At 42.0% G+C, this 23,034-nt stretch overlaps 1 protein-coding gene and 1 long non-coding RNA gene across 3 annotated transcripts in view; one reads left to right on the forward strand and one right to left on the reverse strand.

Annotated features, from left to right (window-relative positions):
- Window positions 1–16,559: 16,559 nt before the first annotated feature.
- Window positions 16,560–22,235, reverse strand: lratd1 (LRAT domain containing 1). 2 transcript variants are annotated; one of them, XM_061754599.1, is made up of 2 exons: window positions 20,391–20,543; window positions 16,560–20,227 (listed from the first exon to the last, which is right to left on the reverse strand). In XM_061754599.1, exon 2 carries the CDS (start codon window positions 20,188–20,190, stop codon window positions 19,381–19,383), a length of 810 nt encoding a protein of 269 aa, XP_061610583.1. In that variant the 5' UTR covers window positions 20,191–20,227; window positions 20,391–20,543; the 3' UTR covers window positions 16,560–19,380. The 2 variants fall into 2 exon arrangements, with proteins under 2 accessions (XP_061610583.1, XP_061610584.1); XM_061754600.1 differs by lacking the exon at window positions 20,391–20,543 and adding an exon at window positions 22,114–22,235 and having other exon boundaries at window positions 18,780–20,227.
- The window catches only part of LOC133468553 (uncharacterized), a 66,006-nt gene continuing 65,137 nt past the window's right edge, over window positions 22,166–23,034 (forward strand). The window contains exon 1 of the long non-coding RNA XR_009785519.1: window positions 22,166–22,287. This is a non-coding gene — a long non-coding RNA (uncharacterized LOC133468553). The remainder of the gene's footprint in view (window positions 22,288–23,034) is intronic.

A 23,034-nucleotide genomic window follows, 5' to 3' on the forward strand; every position in this document is an offset into this window, starting at 1 on the left:
TTTGAACACAACCGATGGAGCAACACACACACACACACACATACATATATATATATATATAACTAATATTACTGCAGTTGACTGAGTCTGTAGAGCTGTGAAACCCTTTTTTTCTCTCTCTCTCTCTCTGTATGACCATACTATGCTGCCACCGGTGGCCACGTGGCACATACCAGAGGAGCCGCAGTGAATTAATCATGATGCACAGTTTCCTTCTTTATATTCCGTTTAATTATCTTATTACTGATGGGTTATTTTCATATAATTTGATCAATAATGGTCAGGACATGGCCCACTGAATTAGCTTTTAAAAATCTATTTGTAATTTTACTCATATGAGTATTTGAATTATTGGCTGTCGTTATCCATCAAAGGTCATAATTGTTTCTAAGGAAACTTTGAATGGCAAAATGTCTTTACTACTTAGCCTTCAGGTGTCTGTAATGAAGTTTCTTCAATATGTTTTCTGAAGATGCTAATTCCATTTTTGGATATATGGCATTTTTCTCATTTCTTAATGTCTTTTCCAAGAAAACTAACAGAGTTCCTTTTTTTTGGTTATTTTACAAGCTGTCCGTCTTTGTCACTCAAGCCGTCTTTACCATTCATGCCACTTGAACAAATCTCATTATGTTGTTGCAGTACACCTGAGGGATCTGTGGGCTGAAGTGCCAGGATTAGGCAGCCGTTTTGCATTTACACAATAGCAGACGGAAAAAGAAATGCTTATTTCTGGGACATTAATGAACATGTATGAAAGTGTGAACGTGTCAGATACAATTGCATGTCTTTACCGTTATCACAATTGTATAAAGACGAGATTTGAATTGGTTTCATGAGTAGTTAGGATCATTTATGCGCTTGTATCCACAGAGTTTGACGGGAAACGTAAATTGTGCAACTCGCACGACTTTTATGAAACTGTGCATGTTTTAACTGCTACGCACTTGACTTTACCGCAATGCAAAAAGTGTATTTAAATGGGCCACCCCCATTTGCTCTGTCAATAAGGACTGCCTTTACTGTGAAAACCTAAAATTTGAATTCACCAGTAACTTTTCGAAAATAGGACTTTAAGCGTGGCTGTTTCAGCATGGGAGACATTTACCAATATAAAATCAAGACGGCATAAAAGATATTAGAATTAGAATTTTTTTTCAAGTGTCTTTACCATTATTGGTAAAATTTTCTGAAAATGACTCCTATGTTTTTACCAAGTAAAATATTATAGTGTTATTTTCCTTTCCATACTTTTCTTGCTGAAACGGATGAATGACATTTCCATTCATTTTAATAAGGAAAGAACGATTTGAGAAACAAGTGATTTGAGTTTCGAGCGTGGTCACAGAACAAATTTTACTCATATCTCAAGGCACCACTGTACCATTGGCATTAGGGATGTAACAGTATGGTAAAGGTATGTTTTTATTTTTTATTTGGAACAATTGGTATGGTCCAGGGCCGTTCTGACTCCGTAAACAAACACAGTGCAGCTTAGCCTCTGGCTCGCTGACATCATGGCTAATATACTTTTGGGAGTGCGTCAAACTTGTTAGTTCATAAGGAATAGGAATTATTTTCAACTAACTTGAAGTAGCATGGTCATTGTTTGAGGCAACTAGTTCCGTATAACTTTCCCGCCATATACATAACTTCTTTGTATGTGACCTTCAGTGCCAATGTAAAAGTTTTTTTTTTTTTCTTTTCTTTCTGGAGCCTGACATTTCTCATCAATATTTCACTCCCTCTGCTTGCTGCCGGCCGTCCGTCAGAATAAGGCTTTAGCTATGCTCTACCACACACCGTCGAAGGACTGTTGGACAGCCTGCAACCCCGCAGGGAGCCGCCGAGTTGTGTCTGCCGCTAACGGAGAAAGAGCCGCTGCCACCAGATGGCTGTGAATAATCATTTCCCTATTTGCGTTCAACCTTTTATTCATATGCAGAAGGTTGGACGCGCTGACACGTACTCGCGCCGTCGTCGAATGATCGGAGGAGCTGACATCCGGGTCGCGAAGTTGGCCGGTCAGGGCCGGGTCGGCGCATGAAAGCTGTCGGGTGTCGTCGTGGTCAATCTTCCTTCTTGAGTCAATTCTGTTCGCTCCATCAGCTCTAATGATGATGAGACACACAACAGGACGAGAAGTCGAGATCACCTGCGGCGTACCAGAATAGAACAGTATCCACACTGATGAACTGTTGGAATGGACTTGCCGACACGGACTTTTAGTGCCATCGCATTTTTGAAGGCCTAGTTGTCAGTGGAACGCAAACTGTATTGGTTAATGTTGTAAAATGAGTTTGGAATTATATTGAAAAACAGTGCAACCTCGCTTTTCCTGATTAATCTATTCCTCAAAGTCTGACTAAAATGAATGTGACAAAATCCAAAGCAATATTTTCCATAGGAAATTGTGTAAACCCAATTAATCCGTTCCGGACACTCCAAAATATTAAAAAGACATTTTTATAGCGAATAACTAACTTTTCTTTGAAATAAATATAAATGACTAAGGAAGAGGATAAAGTAACATTTTATGATCACTATTACCTTTATTTAGGTCTCTTGGTGTATACAGTGAGGAGGGGAAAGAGGAGAGTCATTTTCCTAAAATATTTAGTAAATTCTATTGTTTCTCACCTTTAGCAAATGTCTGACACTGAACCTTCTGTGGTATTGTGTAAAATGGGTTCAACAGATGGCAAGGCCTATTCCACAAGCTTTGTTTAATAACTCAAGCAAATAAGCTTCCCGGTTTGCTCGGCAACACTCCGACAATCTGGGGGAACATTGACGTAACATCCTGTCAAAAATGAGGCCTTCAAAATAAAAGCATGGCAGTATAATAACAGTTTTAACACACTTTATTGTGCCTTATGGTGCTTATTTAGCCGTCACGCTAACTATTTAGTGCTGGTTCATTGAGTGTGACTGTTAAATTAGCCACCACGTGGCCTAAGAAAGTGTGGTGAAACTGTTGTTATACTGAATGCTTTTATATTGAAGGTCTGACTTTTTGATAGAATGTGTTACGCTGATGGTTGCATTGTGGAATACGCCTTGCCGTCTGTTGGACCCTTTTCACACAAATTAGGAAATGCTTGGGATGATTGTGCATCAATTCTGGGAAATGGATTGCCAAGTTATGTGTTTTTGTTTTTGTTTTTTTTGTTTTTTGTATGAAAACCAAGCAGATGTACTGACTGGGACAAAATGTAGCTGGAAAGAAAACCAAATGATATGAAAACTAGGGAATATTAAAACCAAGGTGCGACTGTATTTGGGCATTTTAGAGTGAGGTATATTTAAAAAAAAAAGCAATTGTTGTCAGGGCTTGTTCCCTAACCTGCATAAATAGCAAGGGCTCACTGTCAGAACTCGTGTCATGAAAATGAGACGTGACCATGCAGCATCATGACGCTTTAATGCGGACTCTTTAAATTCCTGAACAGTCTTACCTTTTTGCCATTTTAAACAGGAATGACGAATTTCAATATAATAATAATAATAATATCCCGCTTTACTGGGTTCTATGCAAAAGGCAAAGGTGGATAAATTGCTGCTACAGCGCAGAAAGGCCAATTTTGTGTCAAAGCGGCGGTTGTAAAACCGCACATTATCCTTGGAATGGTTGTACAGTGAAGGCTGCTGTTGTGTTGTAAGGTATGCCGACCATGCAAAGGCAGCAGCCTGAAGATTGTCAGTCCGTGCGTAGATTTTCTTGGAATGATGATTGCAATTCATTTTGAACTGCCAATACAATCATTTAGTTGCATCACGTTCCGAGAAAGGTTTGTCGAAATTATACATTTGACTTTCAGCTCTAAAAATGAAATGCCATTTCTGTTGGTTCATTTTGCATGCATGAGTGTAGACTTGATGTGTGCGTTTAAATAAGTGGTGAAGGAGCTAGGTTTAGCCTGGGTTGTTGGAGGAAGTTACGGAGAGTCTTTGACGCATGTGCACATACATCTGCACTTCTGGTGTAAATCTGTATTTTAGCAAGGGGTGTCAATTGCTTACGATTGTTTTACTGTTCGCGGCAGGGCTCAGTCTGTTTTCGCAAGTAAACTTAGTTGTTTGAATTAATCTAAAAAAATGTTAGTTGCCTCTCTACCTTACTTCGTTGTAGGTATTGCCGTTAAGTTAGTAATTGGATGCTGTGAACCTATCAAGCAGAAGCTAGCACACCCATGGAACCATACTCAATGCAGTTGTTTTGTTTTTACTATCATAATGAATGTGCGCCAATGGAGAGCATTAGCCTCGATATGTTAGCCTTGATGGCTTCCGCGTACTGTATGCGCCAGGCTTTTTATTTCATCACATCCTCAGAGTCATTTTCTTTCTTTTTTTTTTTTTCTTTTTTTTTTTTCTTTTCTGCAATTTTCTGCTCGGCTTCATGTTCCATTACCGCTGGATTATACCTTTCTCTCCCTGGCACGCGCGCTCGTTTACGGCTGAGCTTGCTGCACAAACACATCAGTGGCAATTACACATGAGCGCGAGCTCGCATTGTCAATACACATAAACCTGCGCATCATTATGAACCACTGCTTGCTTGCTGCTGAATAGGCGTCAAATGCAGATAGACATCAGCAGTGTATTGCTTGTTTTTTGTTGTTGTTTTTTTTTTTCCATGATCGATATTAGGACCACCTGTGAATGCATTTTAATTGTATGGCTGATGTATAGCCAAAGACTTTAAATGAAAAAGGTTTATATACAGTATTACAGTGGTACCTTGACATACAAGTTTAATTCGTTCTCTGATCAAGCTTGTAAGTCAATTTGCAATACCAAATACATTTTCCCCATTGAAATGAATTGAAATGCCATCAATCCATTTCAGATGTTAAAAAACAACAACAACCATTTTTGGTTACTTGTGTTTAAATATAAAAAATAGTACTGTTGTATTAAAACATAAGACAATACAAAATAAACTGATTTTATGTCATGTAATTACTGTACATATTAGGGATGGGTGAGTACCAGTATCAGGCCGATAATAGCCTTATTTCAAGCTATCGGATACTCGTGAAGGCTGCCGATACTGGCCACCGATGCTTACGACACAAAAATCTGACATTGAGTAAGTCCTCCTCGCCAGTAGTTGGCGCTATACTGTAGCGGTTTGGCACATTGGCGGATCATCATGTGTCAGAAATAAATAAACGTCTTTGTTTACAATTATCTGTCATTCTGTTCATTTAAATTTCATGTATCAAACGTACTAGTGGTATCTGCACTCAGTATCTGTGAGCACTTGAGTGAATACTCGTACTGGAATCGGTCTGCAAAAAAAAAAAAAAACTGGTTTCAAACATCCCAAGTAAACATTGTAGTATTTGTGCGTTAGATGTGTGCCTTTAAGCGGCATGGCTAATGAGTGACATCAGGAGCTGCATTCTAATTGGCCGGTTCATCTGTGTGTAAGAGTCTGGGTCTGAGTTGTGGTCTCCAGCCGTTCCTTGCGGGTGTTGTCATTTTGTATTTGTGTGATTGTCCCATTCAGTAAATGGCTGAAAGTCCATCTGGGACTGTGCGTCTCCTTGCCCACGTTGGTTGAGAGGGTTTTTTCTTGGTCTATTTGCTCCTGTGTGTTGTGAACCAAAATTTGAGTTACGAGCAAACTTCAGATACGCCACTTCTCAAGTAAAGTGGGGGGGAAAAAAAAAAAAGGTTTTTCAGTTGGTGGACAATGACGTTTTTATTTAGGACTATTGCAAGGAGTAACGATTCGGTTGTGATTCGCTAGTCATTCGTTCCAGTTCATTCGAATATCGTTTGGGGATTTAGACGCCAAGTCCTAGCTCTAGTTGACATTTTTTCATTTTACGCCAAAAACTGCTTGAGGTCAGGTACGAGATGTTGTACGACGCTTTAACAGATGTGTGTACCATCACTGATTTTTATGTTCGCTCATTAAAGCTGCAGGGTATGCGCGTGTTTGTGTCTGTGTGTACGGAATCCATAACGACATGAAAAGACAGCTGTTAACTCTCTCTTAATTGACAAGTATGCTCTGCTTCATTTTCCACCTCTTTGCTCCAGCCTCTTGTTACTCATATTTTACAACAATGTGGAGTTTAGTTTAGTTTTTTTGTTTTTTTTCCCCCTCATCTTTGCAGTGTCCCAAAAAACATTTTAATAAAATGATAAAATTCTATTCTGACCGCCTATCCTAACTGGGTCGCGGGTACGCTGGAGCCTATCCCAACTGACTTCGGCCCAGATTCGAACTCCCAACCTTTGAACTGTGACATGGATGTGCTAACAACTCATCTACCGTGTAACAAAAAATATGCCCCAAAAATAAAACAAAACTTGAGTTCAAACCACTGTAAAGCAAAAACTGCCTGCTCAGTTAACAACGATATGAAACACTGGACATTATTTCTAATTGGAACAAAATGCTTTGAAATGACAATTAGAAATAGAACTTGTGAACCAACATCATGCAACAGATAACGTTCTGGTTCCTCTGTGTGTTTCCAAATTGCATTATCTGAACACATTGTGTGTAAATTGCTTTGGCCCTATTGTAGTAAATTATCCCCCCCACCCCTTTCAGCATCACAGTTCCTCCTGAGGGCGTGGGGGGCTTGTGTACTGTATTGAGCTTCGCGGAAGCAGTTGTAAATATGCAAGGCCATGCCGCAGGGATGAGCTGTGTGCTTATTTGCTCTGCTTTGAAGGAGCCATCCAGGCCGCAGCACTGGCGGTCAAACTTTTTTTTTTTTTTTTTTTTTTTTCCCCCCCCTCTGTACGCCAGAGTTTTTTTTTTTCAGGGCAGTTGCCATCCTTAAGACAACTTGCACAGTGAGGTAAGTTTCAAAGATGTTGAAATGCATTCACTTGGGGACATTACTAAACAATTTAACTGAGGTTTCAAGTGTATGAAAAATTCGTGGCCCTCGCCTGACATTTTGCCAGTAGAGAGCTTACGGAATGCTCATAGCGACATTTTCCATAACCTTTTTTCGCGTGACATTTTAAGAAGAGTTAAAGCCACAGTGGGGTAACGGCACGGCCACACTCGGTCATTGCCATTAATCAAAATGGCCGGGCCTGCTGACTGAGAGCTCGCTTATTAAGAAAGTGCAGCGACGGATTTGGACCACACACATTAAACTGTCAGGCCAGAGAAGTGGATGAGCGTGTGAATGAAACCCGGCTTATCTCCGCCACCTCCTCTTAAGCCAAACACCATCATTAAATCAAGACACTCAAGTCAAACATGACAGACTTTTGAATCTAATTTCAAGTAGTACAGCATCCCAAAAAATGGATAGAATGGTCTGCTGTGAACCTAAGCGTTTTTCTCTTAACTGCTCCATGTGGCTCACCAGTATGCTAAAATCACATTCATTGTATAGTGGAATTGGAACCTTTGAGTGCACCAACATAGAAGTTTTCCAAGTTATAAGATGTCGCTGCTGTAAGCAAAAATTTGAGGTCAAGCAAACTTCGGAGACGCTGCTGTTTGATGCCAAAATATCCACCCTGCATCCTCTAACTCCCTCCTAATTTGAGATCAGTCAAGTTCCACTTTATGCAGTAGGAATCTGACTAGCATACATTTACAGTTCAGAACTACCTTGTCAATGCAATCCTGATATTCCTCATATTACATCCTCATCCTCTGAGTTCTGTTCCCATGGCGATGACGTAACTTCAATTTGTACGTAAATCAGAATGCTCCATCGTCTATAAGTAACCTACGCTAACACAGTCAGAAGGTAACGTAATGACAGTCAGTACTTGTAAAAACACTCCTAAACTGGACATCTAAAGCAGGCAAATGAAGGACAGATTGCACAGAGTAGTTACCAGTAACTCTCAAATTGTCATTTGACAATACCGCTGTAAACCGAGGACCCCCAGGTTCTTGCTTGGACCTAGTATATAAAGACTTGCTTTCCACTGTAACGCCAGACATTCATGTTAAGTATACTGTGAAAATCTGTGGACTTAGTAGCCAGCTATGTGGAACACCACTAGTACCCGGTCTCCAGGGGGTCCTCTGCTTACAAAGGAGGTCAGCTCCTACAGCAGCGACATAACTACTAAAAGAGTAGTAAAGTCATAATTTCAGTAAATATTTGTATGAAGACCACTTCATGACTAACTCAAATGAAAAGCAATAAATCAAGCAGTAACTGAGTGCACTCGAATCCTTATATGTCGGGGCCGTTGTAAACCGAGGACCCCTTGAACAATGACATACTGTAATACATGCACGTCTACCCAAACAATATTAAGCCGATTAAATAAGGAAGACAATTGGCAACAGTAATCAGTGGTATATTGTTAGGGTCCACACTAAATGGGGATGTAGTTTTTACTAATTGTATTATTAATCTATTATTAATATGATGAGCCTCAGCGAGCCGCTTTGTTGTTACCGTTGTTTTTTCACGAGCATTCCGAGTTGGACGGCGGAAACGTGCTTCTGATTTGTTTTGACAGTCAAAGCGAGTTTAAAACTGACTGACTGACCTGCAGTCAGTCAGTCAGTCTAGTCGTGTACAGTGTGAGCTGCTTGGTCGTTAGCTTTGACTTTCCGTCAAGGGTAATCAACCCGTGTGCTGAGAGTTTAAATTAGAAAGGCTGGTCGAGTGAATGTAAATGTCTTGTGAATTTTACCCACCACAGAGAAGTATTGTTAACAACCCTGGCAAATTTGAACGGTTAAAAAAAATTACAGTTTATATAAAATAAGGCTTCAAAATCATGAAAAATGAAGCTGTTCTTTGCTTTCGAATGCTGCGGGCCTGTCCGCTCAATGCGCCGAAACCAGGCCCCGCTCAACTGTCAAATGTCAATTAAACACCACTACGACCCGGAAAAATGGATGCTACTTCGTCTAGCGTCTTTCTTATGCCTACACATAACTATTCGCTTGAAGCCTCCAGTGACTGGAACGTATCCCACCGGATCAATGAGGCACTCTAAAGTGACAACGGGGCGCTCTAAAAAAGCCACACCAGCGGAAAGCCCCTGTCCACAGGCTAGCTGTTACATCAGACCTTTTTAAATTATTTTTCTTTTTGCCTTGTTCTTCCGCCTTCTGTCCATGATGTGTGCACACTCATGGCCAACAATGAGGCACTCTAAAGCAGCCATGCCATCCCCGGTCCACACACTGGCTGCCAAGCCAGGCTTTATGAAAAAATTCCCCCGTCCTTGCTATTCTGCCTTTCTCTGCGTGATGTGCGTGCACTCATGTCGAACAACATTCCGCTCTAAAGAAGCCAGGCCACTGGACTGTCCGAAGGCAAGATGCATTTTTGACAAAGCTAACTAGTTAACTGCATGTTGCAATTGTGTCGGATCATCGCTGAGGTAAACAAAGACGTTCTTATATAGTGGGGGAGGCGCGGCTCGAGCCTTTTCGCCACGCCCAGAAAATTACGAAAACTGATATGGTGGAAAACAGTTTAGGACTATACCAGTGGTTCTTAACCTGGGTTCAATCGAACCCTAGGGGTTCGGTGAGGCAGTCGCAGGTGTTCAACGACAAGACACACGCAGTGTAAACGCAACATTCCGTCAAGGTGGGTGTTTACCGTTGCGGCACTGCGCCTGAAGTTGAAATGTTTTTTTTGTTTTAAATATCTTTATTTAGGAATATGTCAACGATATACTCAAGTTGAGCAGCATCGATGTGGCATTAGACAGCGCATCCAATAGGAGAGGAGTGGGTGGAGTGACTTCAGGGTGTAAACAGCAATCCATAGACATACCTAGAGAACATAGTAGATACCGGCTAAATGAGGTGCCTATGTATTGGCCACGTCAAAGGTAATGCATATTGAAACAAATAATTACTTGCTCATTCCTCAACCAATTTTATGAGGTCTACTTTTTTTGTCAACATCAGAGCATGTGCTATTAATGCAGAACATTTGAAAAAAACTTGAAAAGACTTTGTTCTGAAAATGATTCGTGAGTGGCACTTCCGAATCAGAATCATCTTTATTTGCCAAGTATGTCAAAAACACGCAAGGAATTTGTCTCCGGTAGTTGGAGCCGCTCTAGTACGACAACAGACAGTCAATTGACAGAAAATATTGTACATAAAAACACAGTACGGAGAGTCACTGAGCAATGAAAGGTTACCAGTAGTAGATAGTACTTGGCAAGGTGAATGGCAACAGCAAAATTCACATTCATTTACTGCAAATTTGAATTGAATTATGTTTTTTTTTTTATGTGCAATTCATGCTTTGTTTTGTTTTTGTTCTTTGAACACAGAGATTTTCAGTGTAACTGATGCGTGGTTCATTTTGGGCACAAATAAAACACGACCGCAAAGGTTGAATCAAGGGAACCCGACTGCTCTTGTTTGTCCTCAACAAGAACAGTCCAGTTGACTTGATTCAACCTTTGCGAATTATCATGACCTAGATGACTGAGAATCTACAAAGACAAAAAGATAGATGCCTCTTTTGAATTTGAAACAATCCATATTTTATTGTTCTAATTAGGAAGGCTTCTGTGAAAACGCGTATGAACCTTGTGGGGTTCAGTACCTCCAACAAGGTTAAGAACCACTGCACTATACTGTATCTCCACAATTGTGTGCTACATAGTTCTGTTTTTGCACATTTTCAGCAATTATCTTAAATCACGTATACAGTAATGTATTTACAAACAAATCTCTGAATTCACTTTAAATGGTCATTAGAAATGTTTTTAAAAAAGAAAAGTACACTTCTGAAATCTTAACACAGTAAATTCTAATCTTACTCAAACGTCCAACTGAGCTTTAACTATATTAATTCTGTCTTGAAGCATAGTGAAAAAACTTATGGAGTAACTTTTTCTCCATTTTGTTGTCTGAATCCTTCCCACAAATGTCAAAGCTGCCTCTCTGCGGATTCGTTCTCTGATTTCCAAAGACTGCGCATTTATTTCTTTCGCTCCTACTCTCGGCAACAGATTGGCAAACGTGCAATCGCGGCTGCTTTTCCTTCGACGTTTCGAATGGTCGCCAACAACGCATCGCTGACATTTAGGTTGACCATGCCATTCCCCTGCTGGAGACACTCGGCGGTACGAGGCACTACATAACCTGAGGGCATGCAGGCCAAGACTCTGGAACTTATGCTTCCTGCAAAATCAAATATTTATGTCCTACAGCAAAACACTAGTATTTAGTTTCATCACTTTTGCGGCTAACGTACAAGGTTTTACCAGGGAAAACCTATGCGCAAAAACTTTGCAGGGCAACAATATGAGAAGCATTAAGGAACTGCAGTGGTACCTTGATTTACAAGTACGCTAACTTATGCGGTTCTCAAGTTAGGAGCCATTTCTTGGTCAATTTTTATTTATGTATTTAGTTTGCTTTGTAAGACAAAATTTAAGCTACAAGCTTGCTTCAGATACACCTCCGCACGAGTGAAGTGACAAATTATTTACTTATAATTGTTTTTTTTTGGTTTATTAATCTCATTAAATATTGGTATGTTTATTTAATGTAAATAATAAAATATAAAAAATGTTAAATAATTTTACATGTGATATTTATGATTGAAAATTGGTAAAATAATTTACTGTAAATTATAAAACACTATAATACTACACTATATTATAATACTTTTGTAAATACATTTGTTATACTAAATTAATAAAAAAACAAATAATAATATATTATATAATATAATTTTAATTGTATTGTTAAATAAATAAACTGTTTTAAATAGATTACAGGCGGCACGGTGGACGACTGGTTAGAGCGTCTGCGTCACAGTTCTGAGGACGTGGGTTCAATCCCCGGCCCCGCCTGTGTGGAGTTTGCATGTTCTCCCCGTGCCTGCGTGGGTTTTCTCCGGGCACTCCGGTTTCCTCCCACATCCCCAAAACATGCATGGTAGGTTGATTGAAGACAGTAAATTGCCCGTAGGTGTGAATGTGAGTGCGAATGGTTGTTTGTTTGTATGTGCCCTGCGATTGGCTGGCAACCAGTTTAGGGTGTACCCCGCCTCCTGCACTAAAATAGCTGCGATAGGTTCTGGCGTGCCCGCGACCCTAGTGAGGAGAAGCGGCTCAGAAAATGGATGGATGGATGGATTTCATAATTACTGAATACCCTTTAGTTAATAATAGTTTACATGTACTTTTGTTTTAAACTCATCTACAAATGAGCTGGCCCATCTGTCCACTTTAAAAAACAAAAACAAACATGGCCTCTGAGCACAAAAGTTTACCCACCCCACTTGATCACGGAATGAATAAAACTCTCAAGTCAAGAGACAAGTAGATACAGTATTTTTCTTTTTTTTGATGGTTGTGATTGTGATATTTTAAGACAAATAGACCTAACCCACAAAGTTCAAACCAAAAATACTACAAATACACGTTTTTTTTCTCTGCCGCCCAGATGGAATCAAGGCTTAACGACGCTGAACAAACAAGTCTACAGTCGCCTATTGTTTGAAGAAGACTTTTATTTGCACGTCAGTTAGGCCACCTGCTACATTAGCTGTGTGGCGCTGCTTTCTAATTCTTTGTTGGCCGTGTTCACAACAGAGTTCTATTCCTACAGTGGCAACATAAGCTAAATTTGAACTTAAGTCAGAACTTGCTGTAGTTTATCACTAACCCATGCTAATGCAGTTGTAAAGTCAAAAATACAGCAAAAATCCGTATGAAAAACTGCTCTATGCCATTAATATAAAACAAATGTAAAAAACAGTAAGTACGGCTGCAACTGAGTGTGCCTTCTGTTACCGCAATTGAGTGAATTGCTCACCATTCCTCAAAATGTTCTATGTCAGTATGGTTATAAAACCAAGTAAACGGGCAGGTCAGATGTAACCTTCATTGAAATAGAGGTAAAACAACACACCCATGATAAAACACCTGCGGTAAATCAAAGATTGAGCTGTTCAGACCATGTTTTGCTTTGACTTGTGATAAGAAATTTGGGATATGAGCTTTAAGGACTGGATAATTGAACACAAATGGTGCAGCAACACACATAGACAAACAATATAACAGTCATATACTCTTTATCCTCTCCAAAGAATGACTGATATTACTGCAGCTTGCTGAGAAGCTGTGACCGTCTCCATGTAAATCTGTATGGCTGTATTATACTGTATATACTGTATTATGCTGGTCCTTCTGGTGTGCCTGACTGGGCCACCGGGGACAGTATAATAGTCATGCAAACATGAACAAAGAAGACTTTCACAACTACTGTGAGTCACTCAGTGACTGCAATAATATTAGTTGTTTTTTGCAGAGGATAAAGAATACAGTATTCCCTCTCCATCACTGGGGTTACATTCCAGACCACCCCTGCAAAGTGAAATACGAAAAATAGAAACCCCCCATTTTAATACACCCTAGGCACGTTTTTATAGCATTTACAACACTATTTTTTTATTGTCTTTAAACACCCTTTTAAAATACTATAAACACATTTAAACACGATACAGTATATTGAGAGAGAGAGAGACCAATGAGTAACACAAATGTTGTACAAACAGTATATAAAAATAGTAACAACTGTAATAACACTTACAAAAAAATAAAAAATCCACGATATAGCGGGACCGCAAAGTGTGAACTGCAATATTGTGGGGGATTACAATATATGCCAGTGTATTGTTACATTGTCTTTTTTACGTGTTGTGTCACTGTTTGTGTTTAAATATCTATTGCTTAAAGCGCTATAACACTGCAATATAAACGCTATTCGTTAGCCCATCTAGAGCATTTGCCATTCTGTTAGCATTAAGCAAATGGACTTACAGGCCAAGTTATGTGGCTGTCGTGAATGTAATTGTCTTTGTTTCATGTTTAGTTTGACAGTAAACTTAACTGGGACTGGCATTAAACAGCTTGAAGCCATTTTTTGATGAATTACTGACGCTTATTGTGTGAGCTGAGTTGAGTTCAGTGCCACAATACAATAGTCGAATCTCAATTTTTGCCTGCAAGTCAAAGCGAAAAAAATCGGTCGAAAAACTCAAAGCTCGGGTCACTCGTATCAAGGTAGCATTGTACATGCATATAAATGGGATATAGGCCCTAAATGAGAATTGGCCACTTTGAATTAACAGCCCTCCGACGGTGTCGTTTTACCGAAGCGTTGCAGTTTATGTGCTTAACGAGTGTTGAATGGGCACTGCTGCTTCCACACCGCAACACAGTCAGGCTGGTATTCTCTGCGGACCAGTACATGGAGTCACCAGATTCTCCCTTTAATGGTGACAAGGACTCGCCGTCCATTCGGTAACAGCAGCCTGTTCCCGCTCGCTCCCAAACGACTGCTTTTAGGCCATCATCCTCGATCGCGCTCAGATGTCCGCATGAACAACCCTGCTTTGAAACCCATTCATCATCGCCTCATTTACAACGGCGGCTCCTGGTCGCCATTGTGGTCGGAGAAAGAAGACGAGCGCGATGCGGGTCTGGCGGCAAGTCTGCTGGGATGCGGGAGCGGTATCGCAATTAGCTGCAGATCCTCTGAAAGGCAGCGCGGCGACAGGATACTCTGTCTTGTTCTCCCAGGAGAACAGGTGATCCAGCCCCGGCTGCCACCGAGCTAACGGAGATCCGCTTTGTCCGGATACACCCCGCACACAACAACTGTGAGTCAGTGCCGGTGTGAGCATCACAATTGGAGAGGTGGAGAGTGTTGTCATGTGTTTGTCTTACACAAGTAGCTATTAGGCAGACACAACTGTGGATGATTTGCACAAAAAGGCCCTTGGTGGATGTTTAGTGTGACAACAGGAGCCTTGGTTTCTGTAGTAACGGCGTTTACACTCAGCCGATGTCTTAAAAAAAATAAAATAAGAGGCAGGCCCTCATGAATAAGCATGTGGGCAACATATGGCCGAGGGAAAACAACACACTCAATCTTCAAGGTCGCTGTTTTGCACTCTTCCACGAGCCCACTCACACATATGGTCACTCGCACAAACACACAAGTAAATCTTCCTCACAACATCAACTGCCCCACTAGCCTCATTTTGCTAACTCTCAAGGGATGGGGGGGGGGGGGGGCGGGGAGTGTCTGACATGCACACACCTGAGGCAGCCAGGATTTAATGCAAAGAAGATGAACAAAAGAGCCACAAGCAAGTTTTAAGACAGAACAATGGAAGCAGCTTTCCCTGCTAACTGCAATTGAGCTGTTTAGGGATGGAACAGATTAATAAAAATATAGTAGTCGGCACTTTGCAATGAAAATAATGTATTTACAGATGTTATGCATTTAAAAAATATATTTTTATTGAACAAAAGCAACAATAAAATCTTTGTTTCATATTAAACATAAAAACAAAAGTATTTGATATGCGGTTGATCCTTGTTTTACTGCCTAGCTGTTTCTCCAGTGTTAGTGTAACCTGCATTATATCTAAAACATGAAAACATAAAAAATTGTTCAGTCATGATTAAAGAAAATATTTCTATGCAAAAAAACTTTTAGGTGGTTCATCACGGGCTGTGTGTATCCTCGAAATGTCCTCTGACAGGACCGCCACATATCGAGACTCCCGAGTATCTATCTGATCTGGTTTAACTGTTGGAACTCCAAATAATTTGAACGTATAGAGTGGACTTAGCACCAAGCCTTGTGGAAAGCTACTAACTTTCCACTGTAATGCCAGGCAATTTTGACATTCATGTTTAGTATACTACAAAGATCGAAGGACTTAGTAGTGATCCTTGTGGAACACCACTAGTATCTACAACGGGGGTCCGTGACTACGGCAGGAAAGTAACCTGAATTTGTTCGTAAGTCGAAATGCGGCGTAGTTCGTCACTAACGTAGTAGTAAAATCATAATTACACTTAATATTTGTATGAAAAAAACTAATTGGCCATGAAGATAAAAGAATCAAATTAAATCATTAAGTGTCGCTGTAACTGAGCGTGCTTTCTCATGCCAGACGGCGATAAGCAAACCAGTTCAATCCGAACTGTAAAAAAGCCTTTAAAAAAAAAAAGGGGGGGAAAAAAGCCCAACCATTTCTTCATTTGTTTTTGAAGTTTCACACACCAATGGCCACACTATTGAAATGATCTGCATTCACACAGACCTGCAAAAATAACAGAAAACGTTGTAATGTGCGTGTCAGGCCAGTAGTGGGCGATGGTGCATTGTTCAGCCAGTGTTTCAATTAGCCATCGTTGTTTGAAATTGTAGGAATTGGCAATTGAATTCATTATTAACATTGAATTCATCAATTCCGCAAATTCCGATGGAATTTTTACTGAATGATTTAATTGATTATCCCGAGTGTGTACGTGGTGAAAATGGACTCTTCGTTGATTGTGCTGGTACTGGCTACCACTTTCAGCTTACCCCCTCTTATTTCACCATACTTGGTATTTTTCATTTGCTATTGTAAATATCAATGGCAGGCTGTGCATTTGGTACCTGGGATAGCAACCTGTCCTGACCTGTCGCTATCATGGAAACAACCAATGCAATACAACAGCATGTACATCATCAGGACCAAGTCGAAGTTATTATTTATCTAATTATGTGACAAAAACTAACATTTTGAAAAAGTACATCATACTCACCAGATATGCAGTTTATTCAATGTAAAAATGTGTGCACACCGCTACAGACATCTTTTGCTAGTCGAAGTTGGCTGGAACATGTTTTGCTCTTATCAACCAATCAGAGGATGAAAAGATGCTGAGTGGGAGTTTGCAATCTGATCAGCCCCATTGCTGTTATAGTTTAGGTCACATGGGCCAGCACCACTGAATGCCCTGGGTAGGTTAGATTGACATGGCATCACATAGAAGCTGAGATCTGATTGGACAAAAAAAAATAAAAAAAATCTCTTAGTACAGCTAAGAGAAACATTATGAAATGAAGAGAATATATTGTTTGGAATCAATCAATACACTTTCATGAAACTGAATTAGAATCTAGGTTGTAAATGTAGGTCAGTGTTTAGCCTACCACTAGCAAATATTGAACAGGTTTAACATTTAAGACCATTTTCCGTGCAGAAAACTCACCTTAAACACACACCACACAACAATATAATCACTTTAGGATAAGCTTTTAGAGCGCGCCAACAATCTGACTTTGCTGGGGGGGAAAAAAGTGTTCAAATCTATCCCAAATATCAGTATGTGTGTGTAGCCCGTTTAAGGAGGGGTGGGGAGGGGGAGAAGGTCACAGCAAAAGTAAGATTGACATTTGGATCGACATGTAAACAGTGAAAGACACACGGGTACGCCGCGACTTCTGACTCATCAACGCCTCCACACATCGTCGCGCACCACAAAGCATCGGCGGACGCAAACGCAACCCGACGCTCTCCCACACCGAAAGCTCTTTGTCTGCCAGTTGGCTGCAGCCAAACCGAGCGCGTGGAAACACGCGAGCCTTCTTTAGTTGTCTCATTGAGCTCGCCATTCATCCATTTAAAAAAAAAAAAAAAATGAACCCCAAGAAATAAGGAAAAATGTATTGGTGCTTTACACTAGCTATGCCTGTGTGTGTACTTAAATGTGCACTTACATATGACATTGATGAAGAATGCTGTTAAGTTACCAATATTTACAAAGTTAGCGATTCCTGTATTGTGCTCTTATTCTGTAGGACAAAACACACCACTTCCCGTAGTGGAAGTCGCTTATTTTACCAATCAATACGCTTTACTTTCAGTAATAAATATCACGTAAAATACCCTAATAATGCAACAAGGCACTTACAGTGTAATTATGTGTTGTTATTCACTTCGTCATTGACGCGCACACAGTCGAACGAAACTAAGTGGCACACGCTACTGCCTCGGTTACACTTTCTGCTTCCGGCCAGTGAGCGTGACGTCACTGCCCATGCACAGGCCACGTGAACTGGACTGCTCAAATCACAAACACCTAATTACAAAAGTAATCAATGCTTAAGGCACCTATAGTAAATCATAGAGATGAATGTATTATTTTGAAATGTACTAAAAAGTAAAATACCATCTGAACAGTATTTAGGCAGTGGTTCTTTCACATAACACTACAGGGAGCCCGTGTACAACTCGAGGTACTACTAGTACCACACTGAAAATCACTGCTAAAGGCAATATGGCACAAAAATGGTGTCCCAAAAAGCCACCTCCCTCCCCCTCCATACACGCACACACAAAAACAAATAATAATTTTCAGAACCCATTATCCGATTTTCAAAATTCTTGTTGCATCGGGCTGTGTGAGGAGGTCAGGGTACCTGAGGAAAACCCATGCAACCACAGGAAGAACACACAAACGCCACACGGGAAAAACTGGATCTGAACCCAGAGCCACAGAACTGTGAGGCAGATTTAAAAAACAAAAAAACAAACAACAACAACACTTCCTCAGCTCTACTGGCATGCATAATCATGACCAGAGCGAGCCTCTCATCCTCCGTCAAGCTATGCAAGCGTTTAATAAGATTATCTTCAGGGATGCGCTGAGGAGTAACATCATCCCTTCTAAACAACATGACGCTCATATCATTCCGATCAGTGCTGAAATGAAAAGGAGAGGGTTAAAAAAAAAAGAAAAGAAAAAAAGCTGTATAAAACAGCTTAAATGCCACATGGATTTTTCATGAAGGCTTTTTGTGTGCTCAATGCAGATGACCATTTCCTCGCCTTTCAAATATGCGCCGATACATGAAGCCTATCAGGCCCGAGGCGGGTCACTGACGCATTAATAATTCATACAGTGAGTAAGAGCTGTCGTGGGCGTGTGTTTGCATGTGTGTGTGCAAACCTAATAACACCTGCTGGACCAAGCACTTGTTTTCATATTTCAACCTCCATTTATTTGAATCAAAAAAAGAGGGGAATAAAAACAAGATCAGGGTCAATAATCCACTCAACGCAAATACAAAAATAAAGGAATACATTTTTTTTTCCTTTTTAACACACATCCATTGCTGTGGAGCAGGATGGCTGTAGGGTGACAATACAGTAATATTGTCATATATGGCAAGAAGAGGGATTGCTTTTTGAATAAGCCAAAAATGCTTCTTTTTTTTTTCTTTTCTTCTTTCTCTCTTTCGTTATTATTTAGGCAGCTTATGTGTGACCATGAGGGGAACTCTTAAAGCTAACAGTAAAAAATAGAAGGTGGACTCTCCCTCTCAAATCCCCCCCCCCCCACCAAACAAAAAAAAATGAAATAAAATAAAAATCCAACATCCAGCCGGAGAATCAAGGCAAAACCAAGCCAGTCATGAGAGGGAGCAGTTTTTTGTTTTTTTGTCTTTTTTCTTCAGTGGGGTGGGGGGCGGAGTCTTGTTTACACGGTTCCACATTCCACAACAACACAGCGTCTGCGGTCTTTGAACGCATCACGGCGAGGTCCAAACCCTACAGGGGAGGGGAGGGGTCGATATCAAACGGAATCCCTGATCACTCCTTGCTCCTGGAGGATCCCGCTGGCGTCCAGCCGCCGCCTCTCCCGGATCATGTCCTCCAGGCTGCGAAAGACCAGCGTGTGCACGCCCCTGCCGGCCAGGTGCACCTTGAGGAAGTACTGCTGCTCGGCCGAGTGCGCCTCGCCGCCGGCCTTGAACTCCCGCTTGCCGAAGCGGCACCACGCGGCGAAACTTTCCGAGTTGGTCCAGCAAATCTCGTCGCTGCGCAGGCCCACGTGGCCCGCGGCGTTCTGCACCACCAGGTCGGCGGGCAGCGGCCGGTAGCGGTAGCGGCCGTTGGCGATCCTCCCGCGGCGGCCGTTGCACACGTCGAGCAGGCCGTCCCGCCGGATCTCGCCCTTGTGCAGGTGGACGACGCGGCCGCCGCGCTCGCACACGGCCCAGTGCGGCGGCTGCGCGGCGGCCACCAGCTCCAGCAGGTCGCCCGGCTTGCACACGCCCAGCAAAGTTGCGGCCGCGTACACGTCCAGGTCGTCGTCCTCGCGCAGCTTGGAGAAGATGCACTCGTGCGCGCGGAACGCCGAGTACTCCAGCTCGCTCAGGGAGAAGGGCCCCCCCGGTCCCGCGTCCTCCTCGTCGGCGGGGCTGTGCTCCTTAATGCCGAAGCCGCAGGCGGACGGCGTGCTGCGCTCGTCCGCCTCCTCCTCCTCGTCGGAGAAGAAGTAGGCGACGCCGACGCGCAGCTCGTCCTTCTCCAGCCCGGACGGGTCCCCCGTGGGCAGCTCGCTGTAGTTGAGGTGAGTGATCCGGTCCAGTTGGTTTCCCATCAAGGACCCGGCAAGGCAGAGGCATGGACTGCGGTGTCTGCATGGGAGGACACACCGGAGGAGGCACAGAATGAGGCGTCGCCAGTGCACAAATTTTACGCACGTCAACAAAGACGCTCGAGACGCGGAGGGAATACGACAGCTTGCTCGAGTGCACAAAAGCAGCTTCTTTTACGCACGAAAACACCAAAAGAGAATACCTGTGCGCCCCCCGAGGCAAGTGCTTAAATATCCTCCACTTCCATGAGTGCGTCCGCGTTCCTCTTCTACTTGTTTCCCCCCCCCCCAACAAGTGCTTGCGTCTGCGGCTGGGGTCCGCGCCTGCCAACGCTTCTCCACCTCCGGCGTCCGCGGCATTTAAGGAACCCGGCATAGTTCCACCCCCTCCTCGCGGTGTTAGTGGACCGCGCCGCGCAGTTCCGCTCGCCGACCAGCCAATAGGTAAACTCGGTGGAAAACGTTATCCAACGACGCCGTCCAATTGGCCGTGTGGCTGCTGTAGGAGGTTGTTACCGTGGAGCGTGTGTGTCTGTGTGTGTGTCACATAGCTGTGGAAATTCTCAACAAGAGGGAGCTGGGGTCCATCAAGTCGCTGGCAGTCGTAAAGAGAGTGAGAAACCACAGCAAACGACACTCGGGTTGTTTTCTTTGAGGTTACCACTGTAGGGCCAATACATACCACACGTGGTGAATTTAAGAGGGTTTCCCAACCTTTGGTGAGCCAAGACACATATTTTACATTAGGGGGGGGGGCGTCGCAGAAGGTGTATAAACTGTAGAGTCAACTCTGCTATGCAGGCATGTGCAAACACAGCCACTAGGTGGTGGTCAAAAAACCTGCCCTTTTGGCCTGGATTGTTATTATTATTATTATTATTTAAAAAAAAATGTTTTTTTGGGGGGGGGGGGGGGCAGGAATGGATCAATTGCATCTCCATTTCAATTCGGAAAGATGATTTGAAATACAATAGTTTTGCATGACAGTCATGGAACAAATTCAACTTGGATCTCAAGGCACCACTGTATTTCACAAATTGACAACATGTAAGGGATATTATATATAGGCAGAGTACAACCTGAACACTACATTGATGGCACGATCAATTCCTTTGTTTTTGTTGTACACTGAAGATATTTGGGTTTCAGATAAAACGAATAAAAACTGTCTTGAAATGAGCGTTTACAACCAACTATGAGAGTTAGCATGTCTACAATTAGTCAGCTAACATGGCTAACTAGAATGGCTATCATTAGCTCGTTCCCACGCTGACGTTTTGCTTCACATAGCGGAGATGAGCAGAGAACTAACTACTCGTTTTCTGAGAAATAAGTACTTTTTCAGTTGTACTACATTTGCATTTCATCTCTAAAAAAGTGGAGTTCTATATGCCAGTTGTAAGACAAGTGTCCGAGGACCTGTGCACCAGGTGGCCTCAGTCACCGATTCTGCAGGTGGCAAAAGTGAAAGCCTGGAGGGATGTCTGTACTCTTTGTTGCCTCGTGCCTCACTTACCAAACGACGACACTGTGTGGTTGTTTTTCCTCATCTGTCATTGTGTGCTGCAGCCTGAAGGGGAGGGGATGAGGGCAAGTGTGTGTGTGTGTGTGTGTGTGTGTGTGTGTGTGAGAGAGGGGTGACAGTGTGTGTGATCAAGTGTGTGTGTGTCTGATTGTGTGAAGGCAGCACCATAACAACAAAGTCCACAGGGAGATGATTCCAAAGTCTGTAATATTTGAGCTCGGTCGGATGTATGCAACTCCCATCAAATTTGAGCCGAGGACCCACTGTTGCATGCATAATGTAGTGTGCGCTTTCATATTGTGCATGCCACATGAACGCGGGTGCACTGGTTTTCATCTACGCTGCCCAGGGCAGATCGCTATCCTGCTATTTGTACCACACTTGGTGTTTTCTCTCCTTACCTCCTCATCACAAATCTGTTCCTTTTCTCCTTCCTCCTCACAGTTGAGCTCCGGAGTATCTCTCCCAGATGTCGGGATAGCCCACATGTAACACAGTCCTTAGTCTTTGTTTCCAGCGGTGGCAGGCAGAAAGGAGAGGGAGCTGTTCGAGGTGATTACTGGACGCACACACACGTACGTACAAGACAAATGCATCCACTCATCTCTGCTCTCGCGGCCCCCTTCCTGTATTTACACTTGCGTCAGAGGGTACTGGCCCTCTGTTCGGCTGCTGTGCATTGACAGCAAATGGGAGAGTTGCACCACAAAGTTCATGATCACTAAATAAAGTAAATGGACAGTTTTTTTTGTGTGTTTTTTTTGGTCCAATAAGATTCCAGCTTCTGTGTTGCTACAGAAATAATCTGCCTTCAGAATCACGAGTGCATGCAAACTATATTAGAAATGGGACTGTTTCTTTAACAAATCAGATTTTACATTTGTTTTTTTGGTTCGTCCGAGCAAAACTTGTTCCACCCAACTTCGATTCGCAAAACACGTCTGGAGCGATCATAATTTAATAATTAGCATCACTTGTGAATATGATGTTTTAAAGAATGTTTTTGTTTCTGTCATGTTATTTGATAAATATTGATTGTGAACTGCTCCAGATGTACGTGGAATAGTTGCTTCCTGTTAAATTGCATTTTTGTATAGTTATTGCTTTATCTATCTATCATCTAACTGTAATTTGAAAGAAGTGATTTTTTAAAAAGAAAATCAGTCAGTTTTCGATAAAATTGCAGAGCATTACTCTTTCTAAAAAAAAAGCTAACATGTACTTCTAACATATTGTCGGTTTTGGGCAGAAACTTCGTATGTCCAAGTATGGTCAATTTAATATTTTTGATACAAATCGTTACTATTCATGTGGTCCCATGT

Source organism: Phyllopteryx taeniolatus, chromosome 18 (assembly GCF_024500385.1).
Source record: "Phyllopteryx taeniolatus isolate TA_2022b chromosome 18, UOR_Ptae_1.2, whole genome shotgun sequence".
NCBI lineage: Eukaryota > Metazoa > Chordata > Actinopteri > Syngnathiformes > Syngnathidae > Phyllopteryx > Phyllopteryx taeniolatus.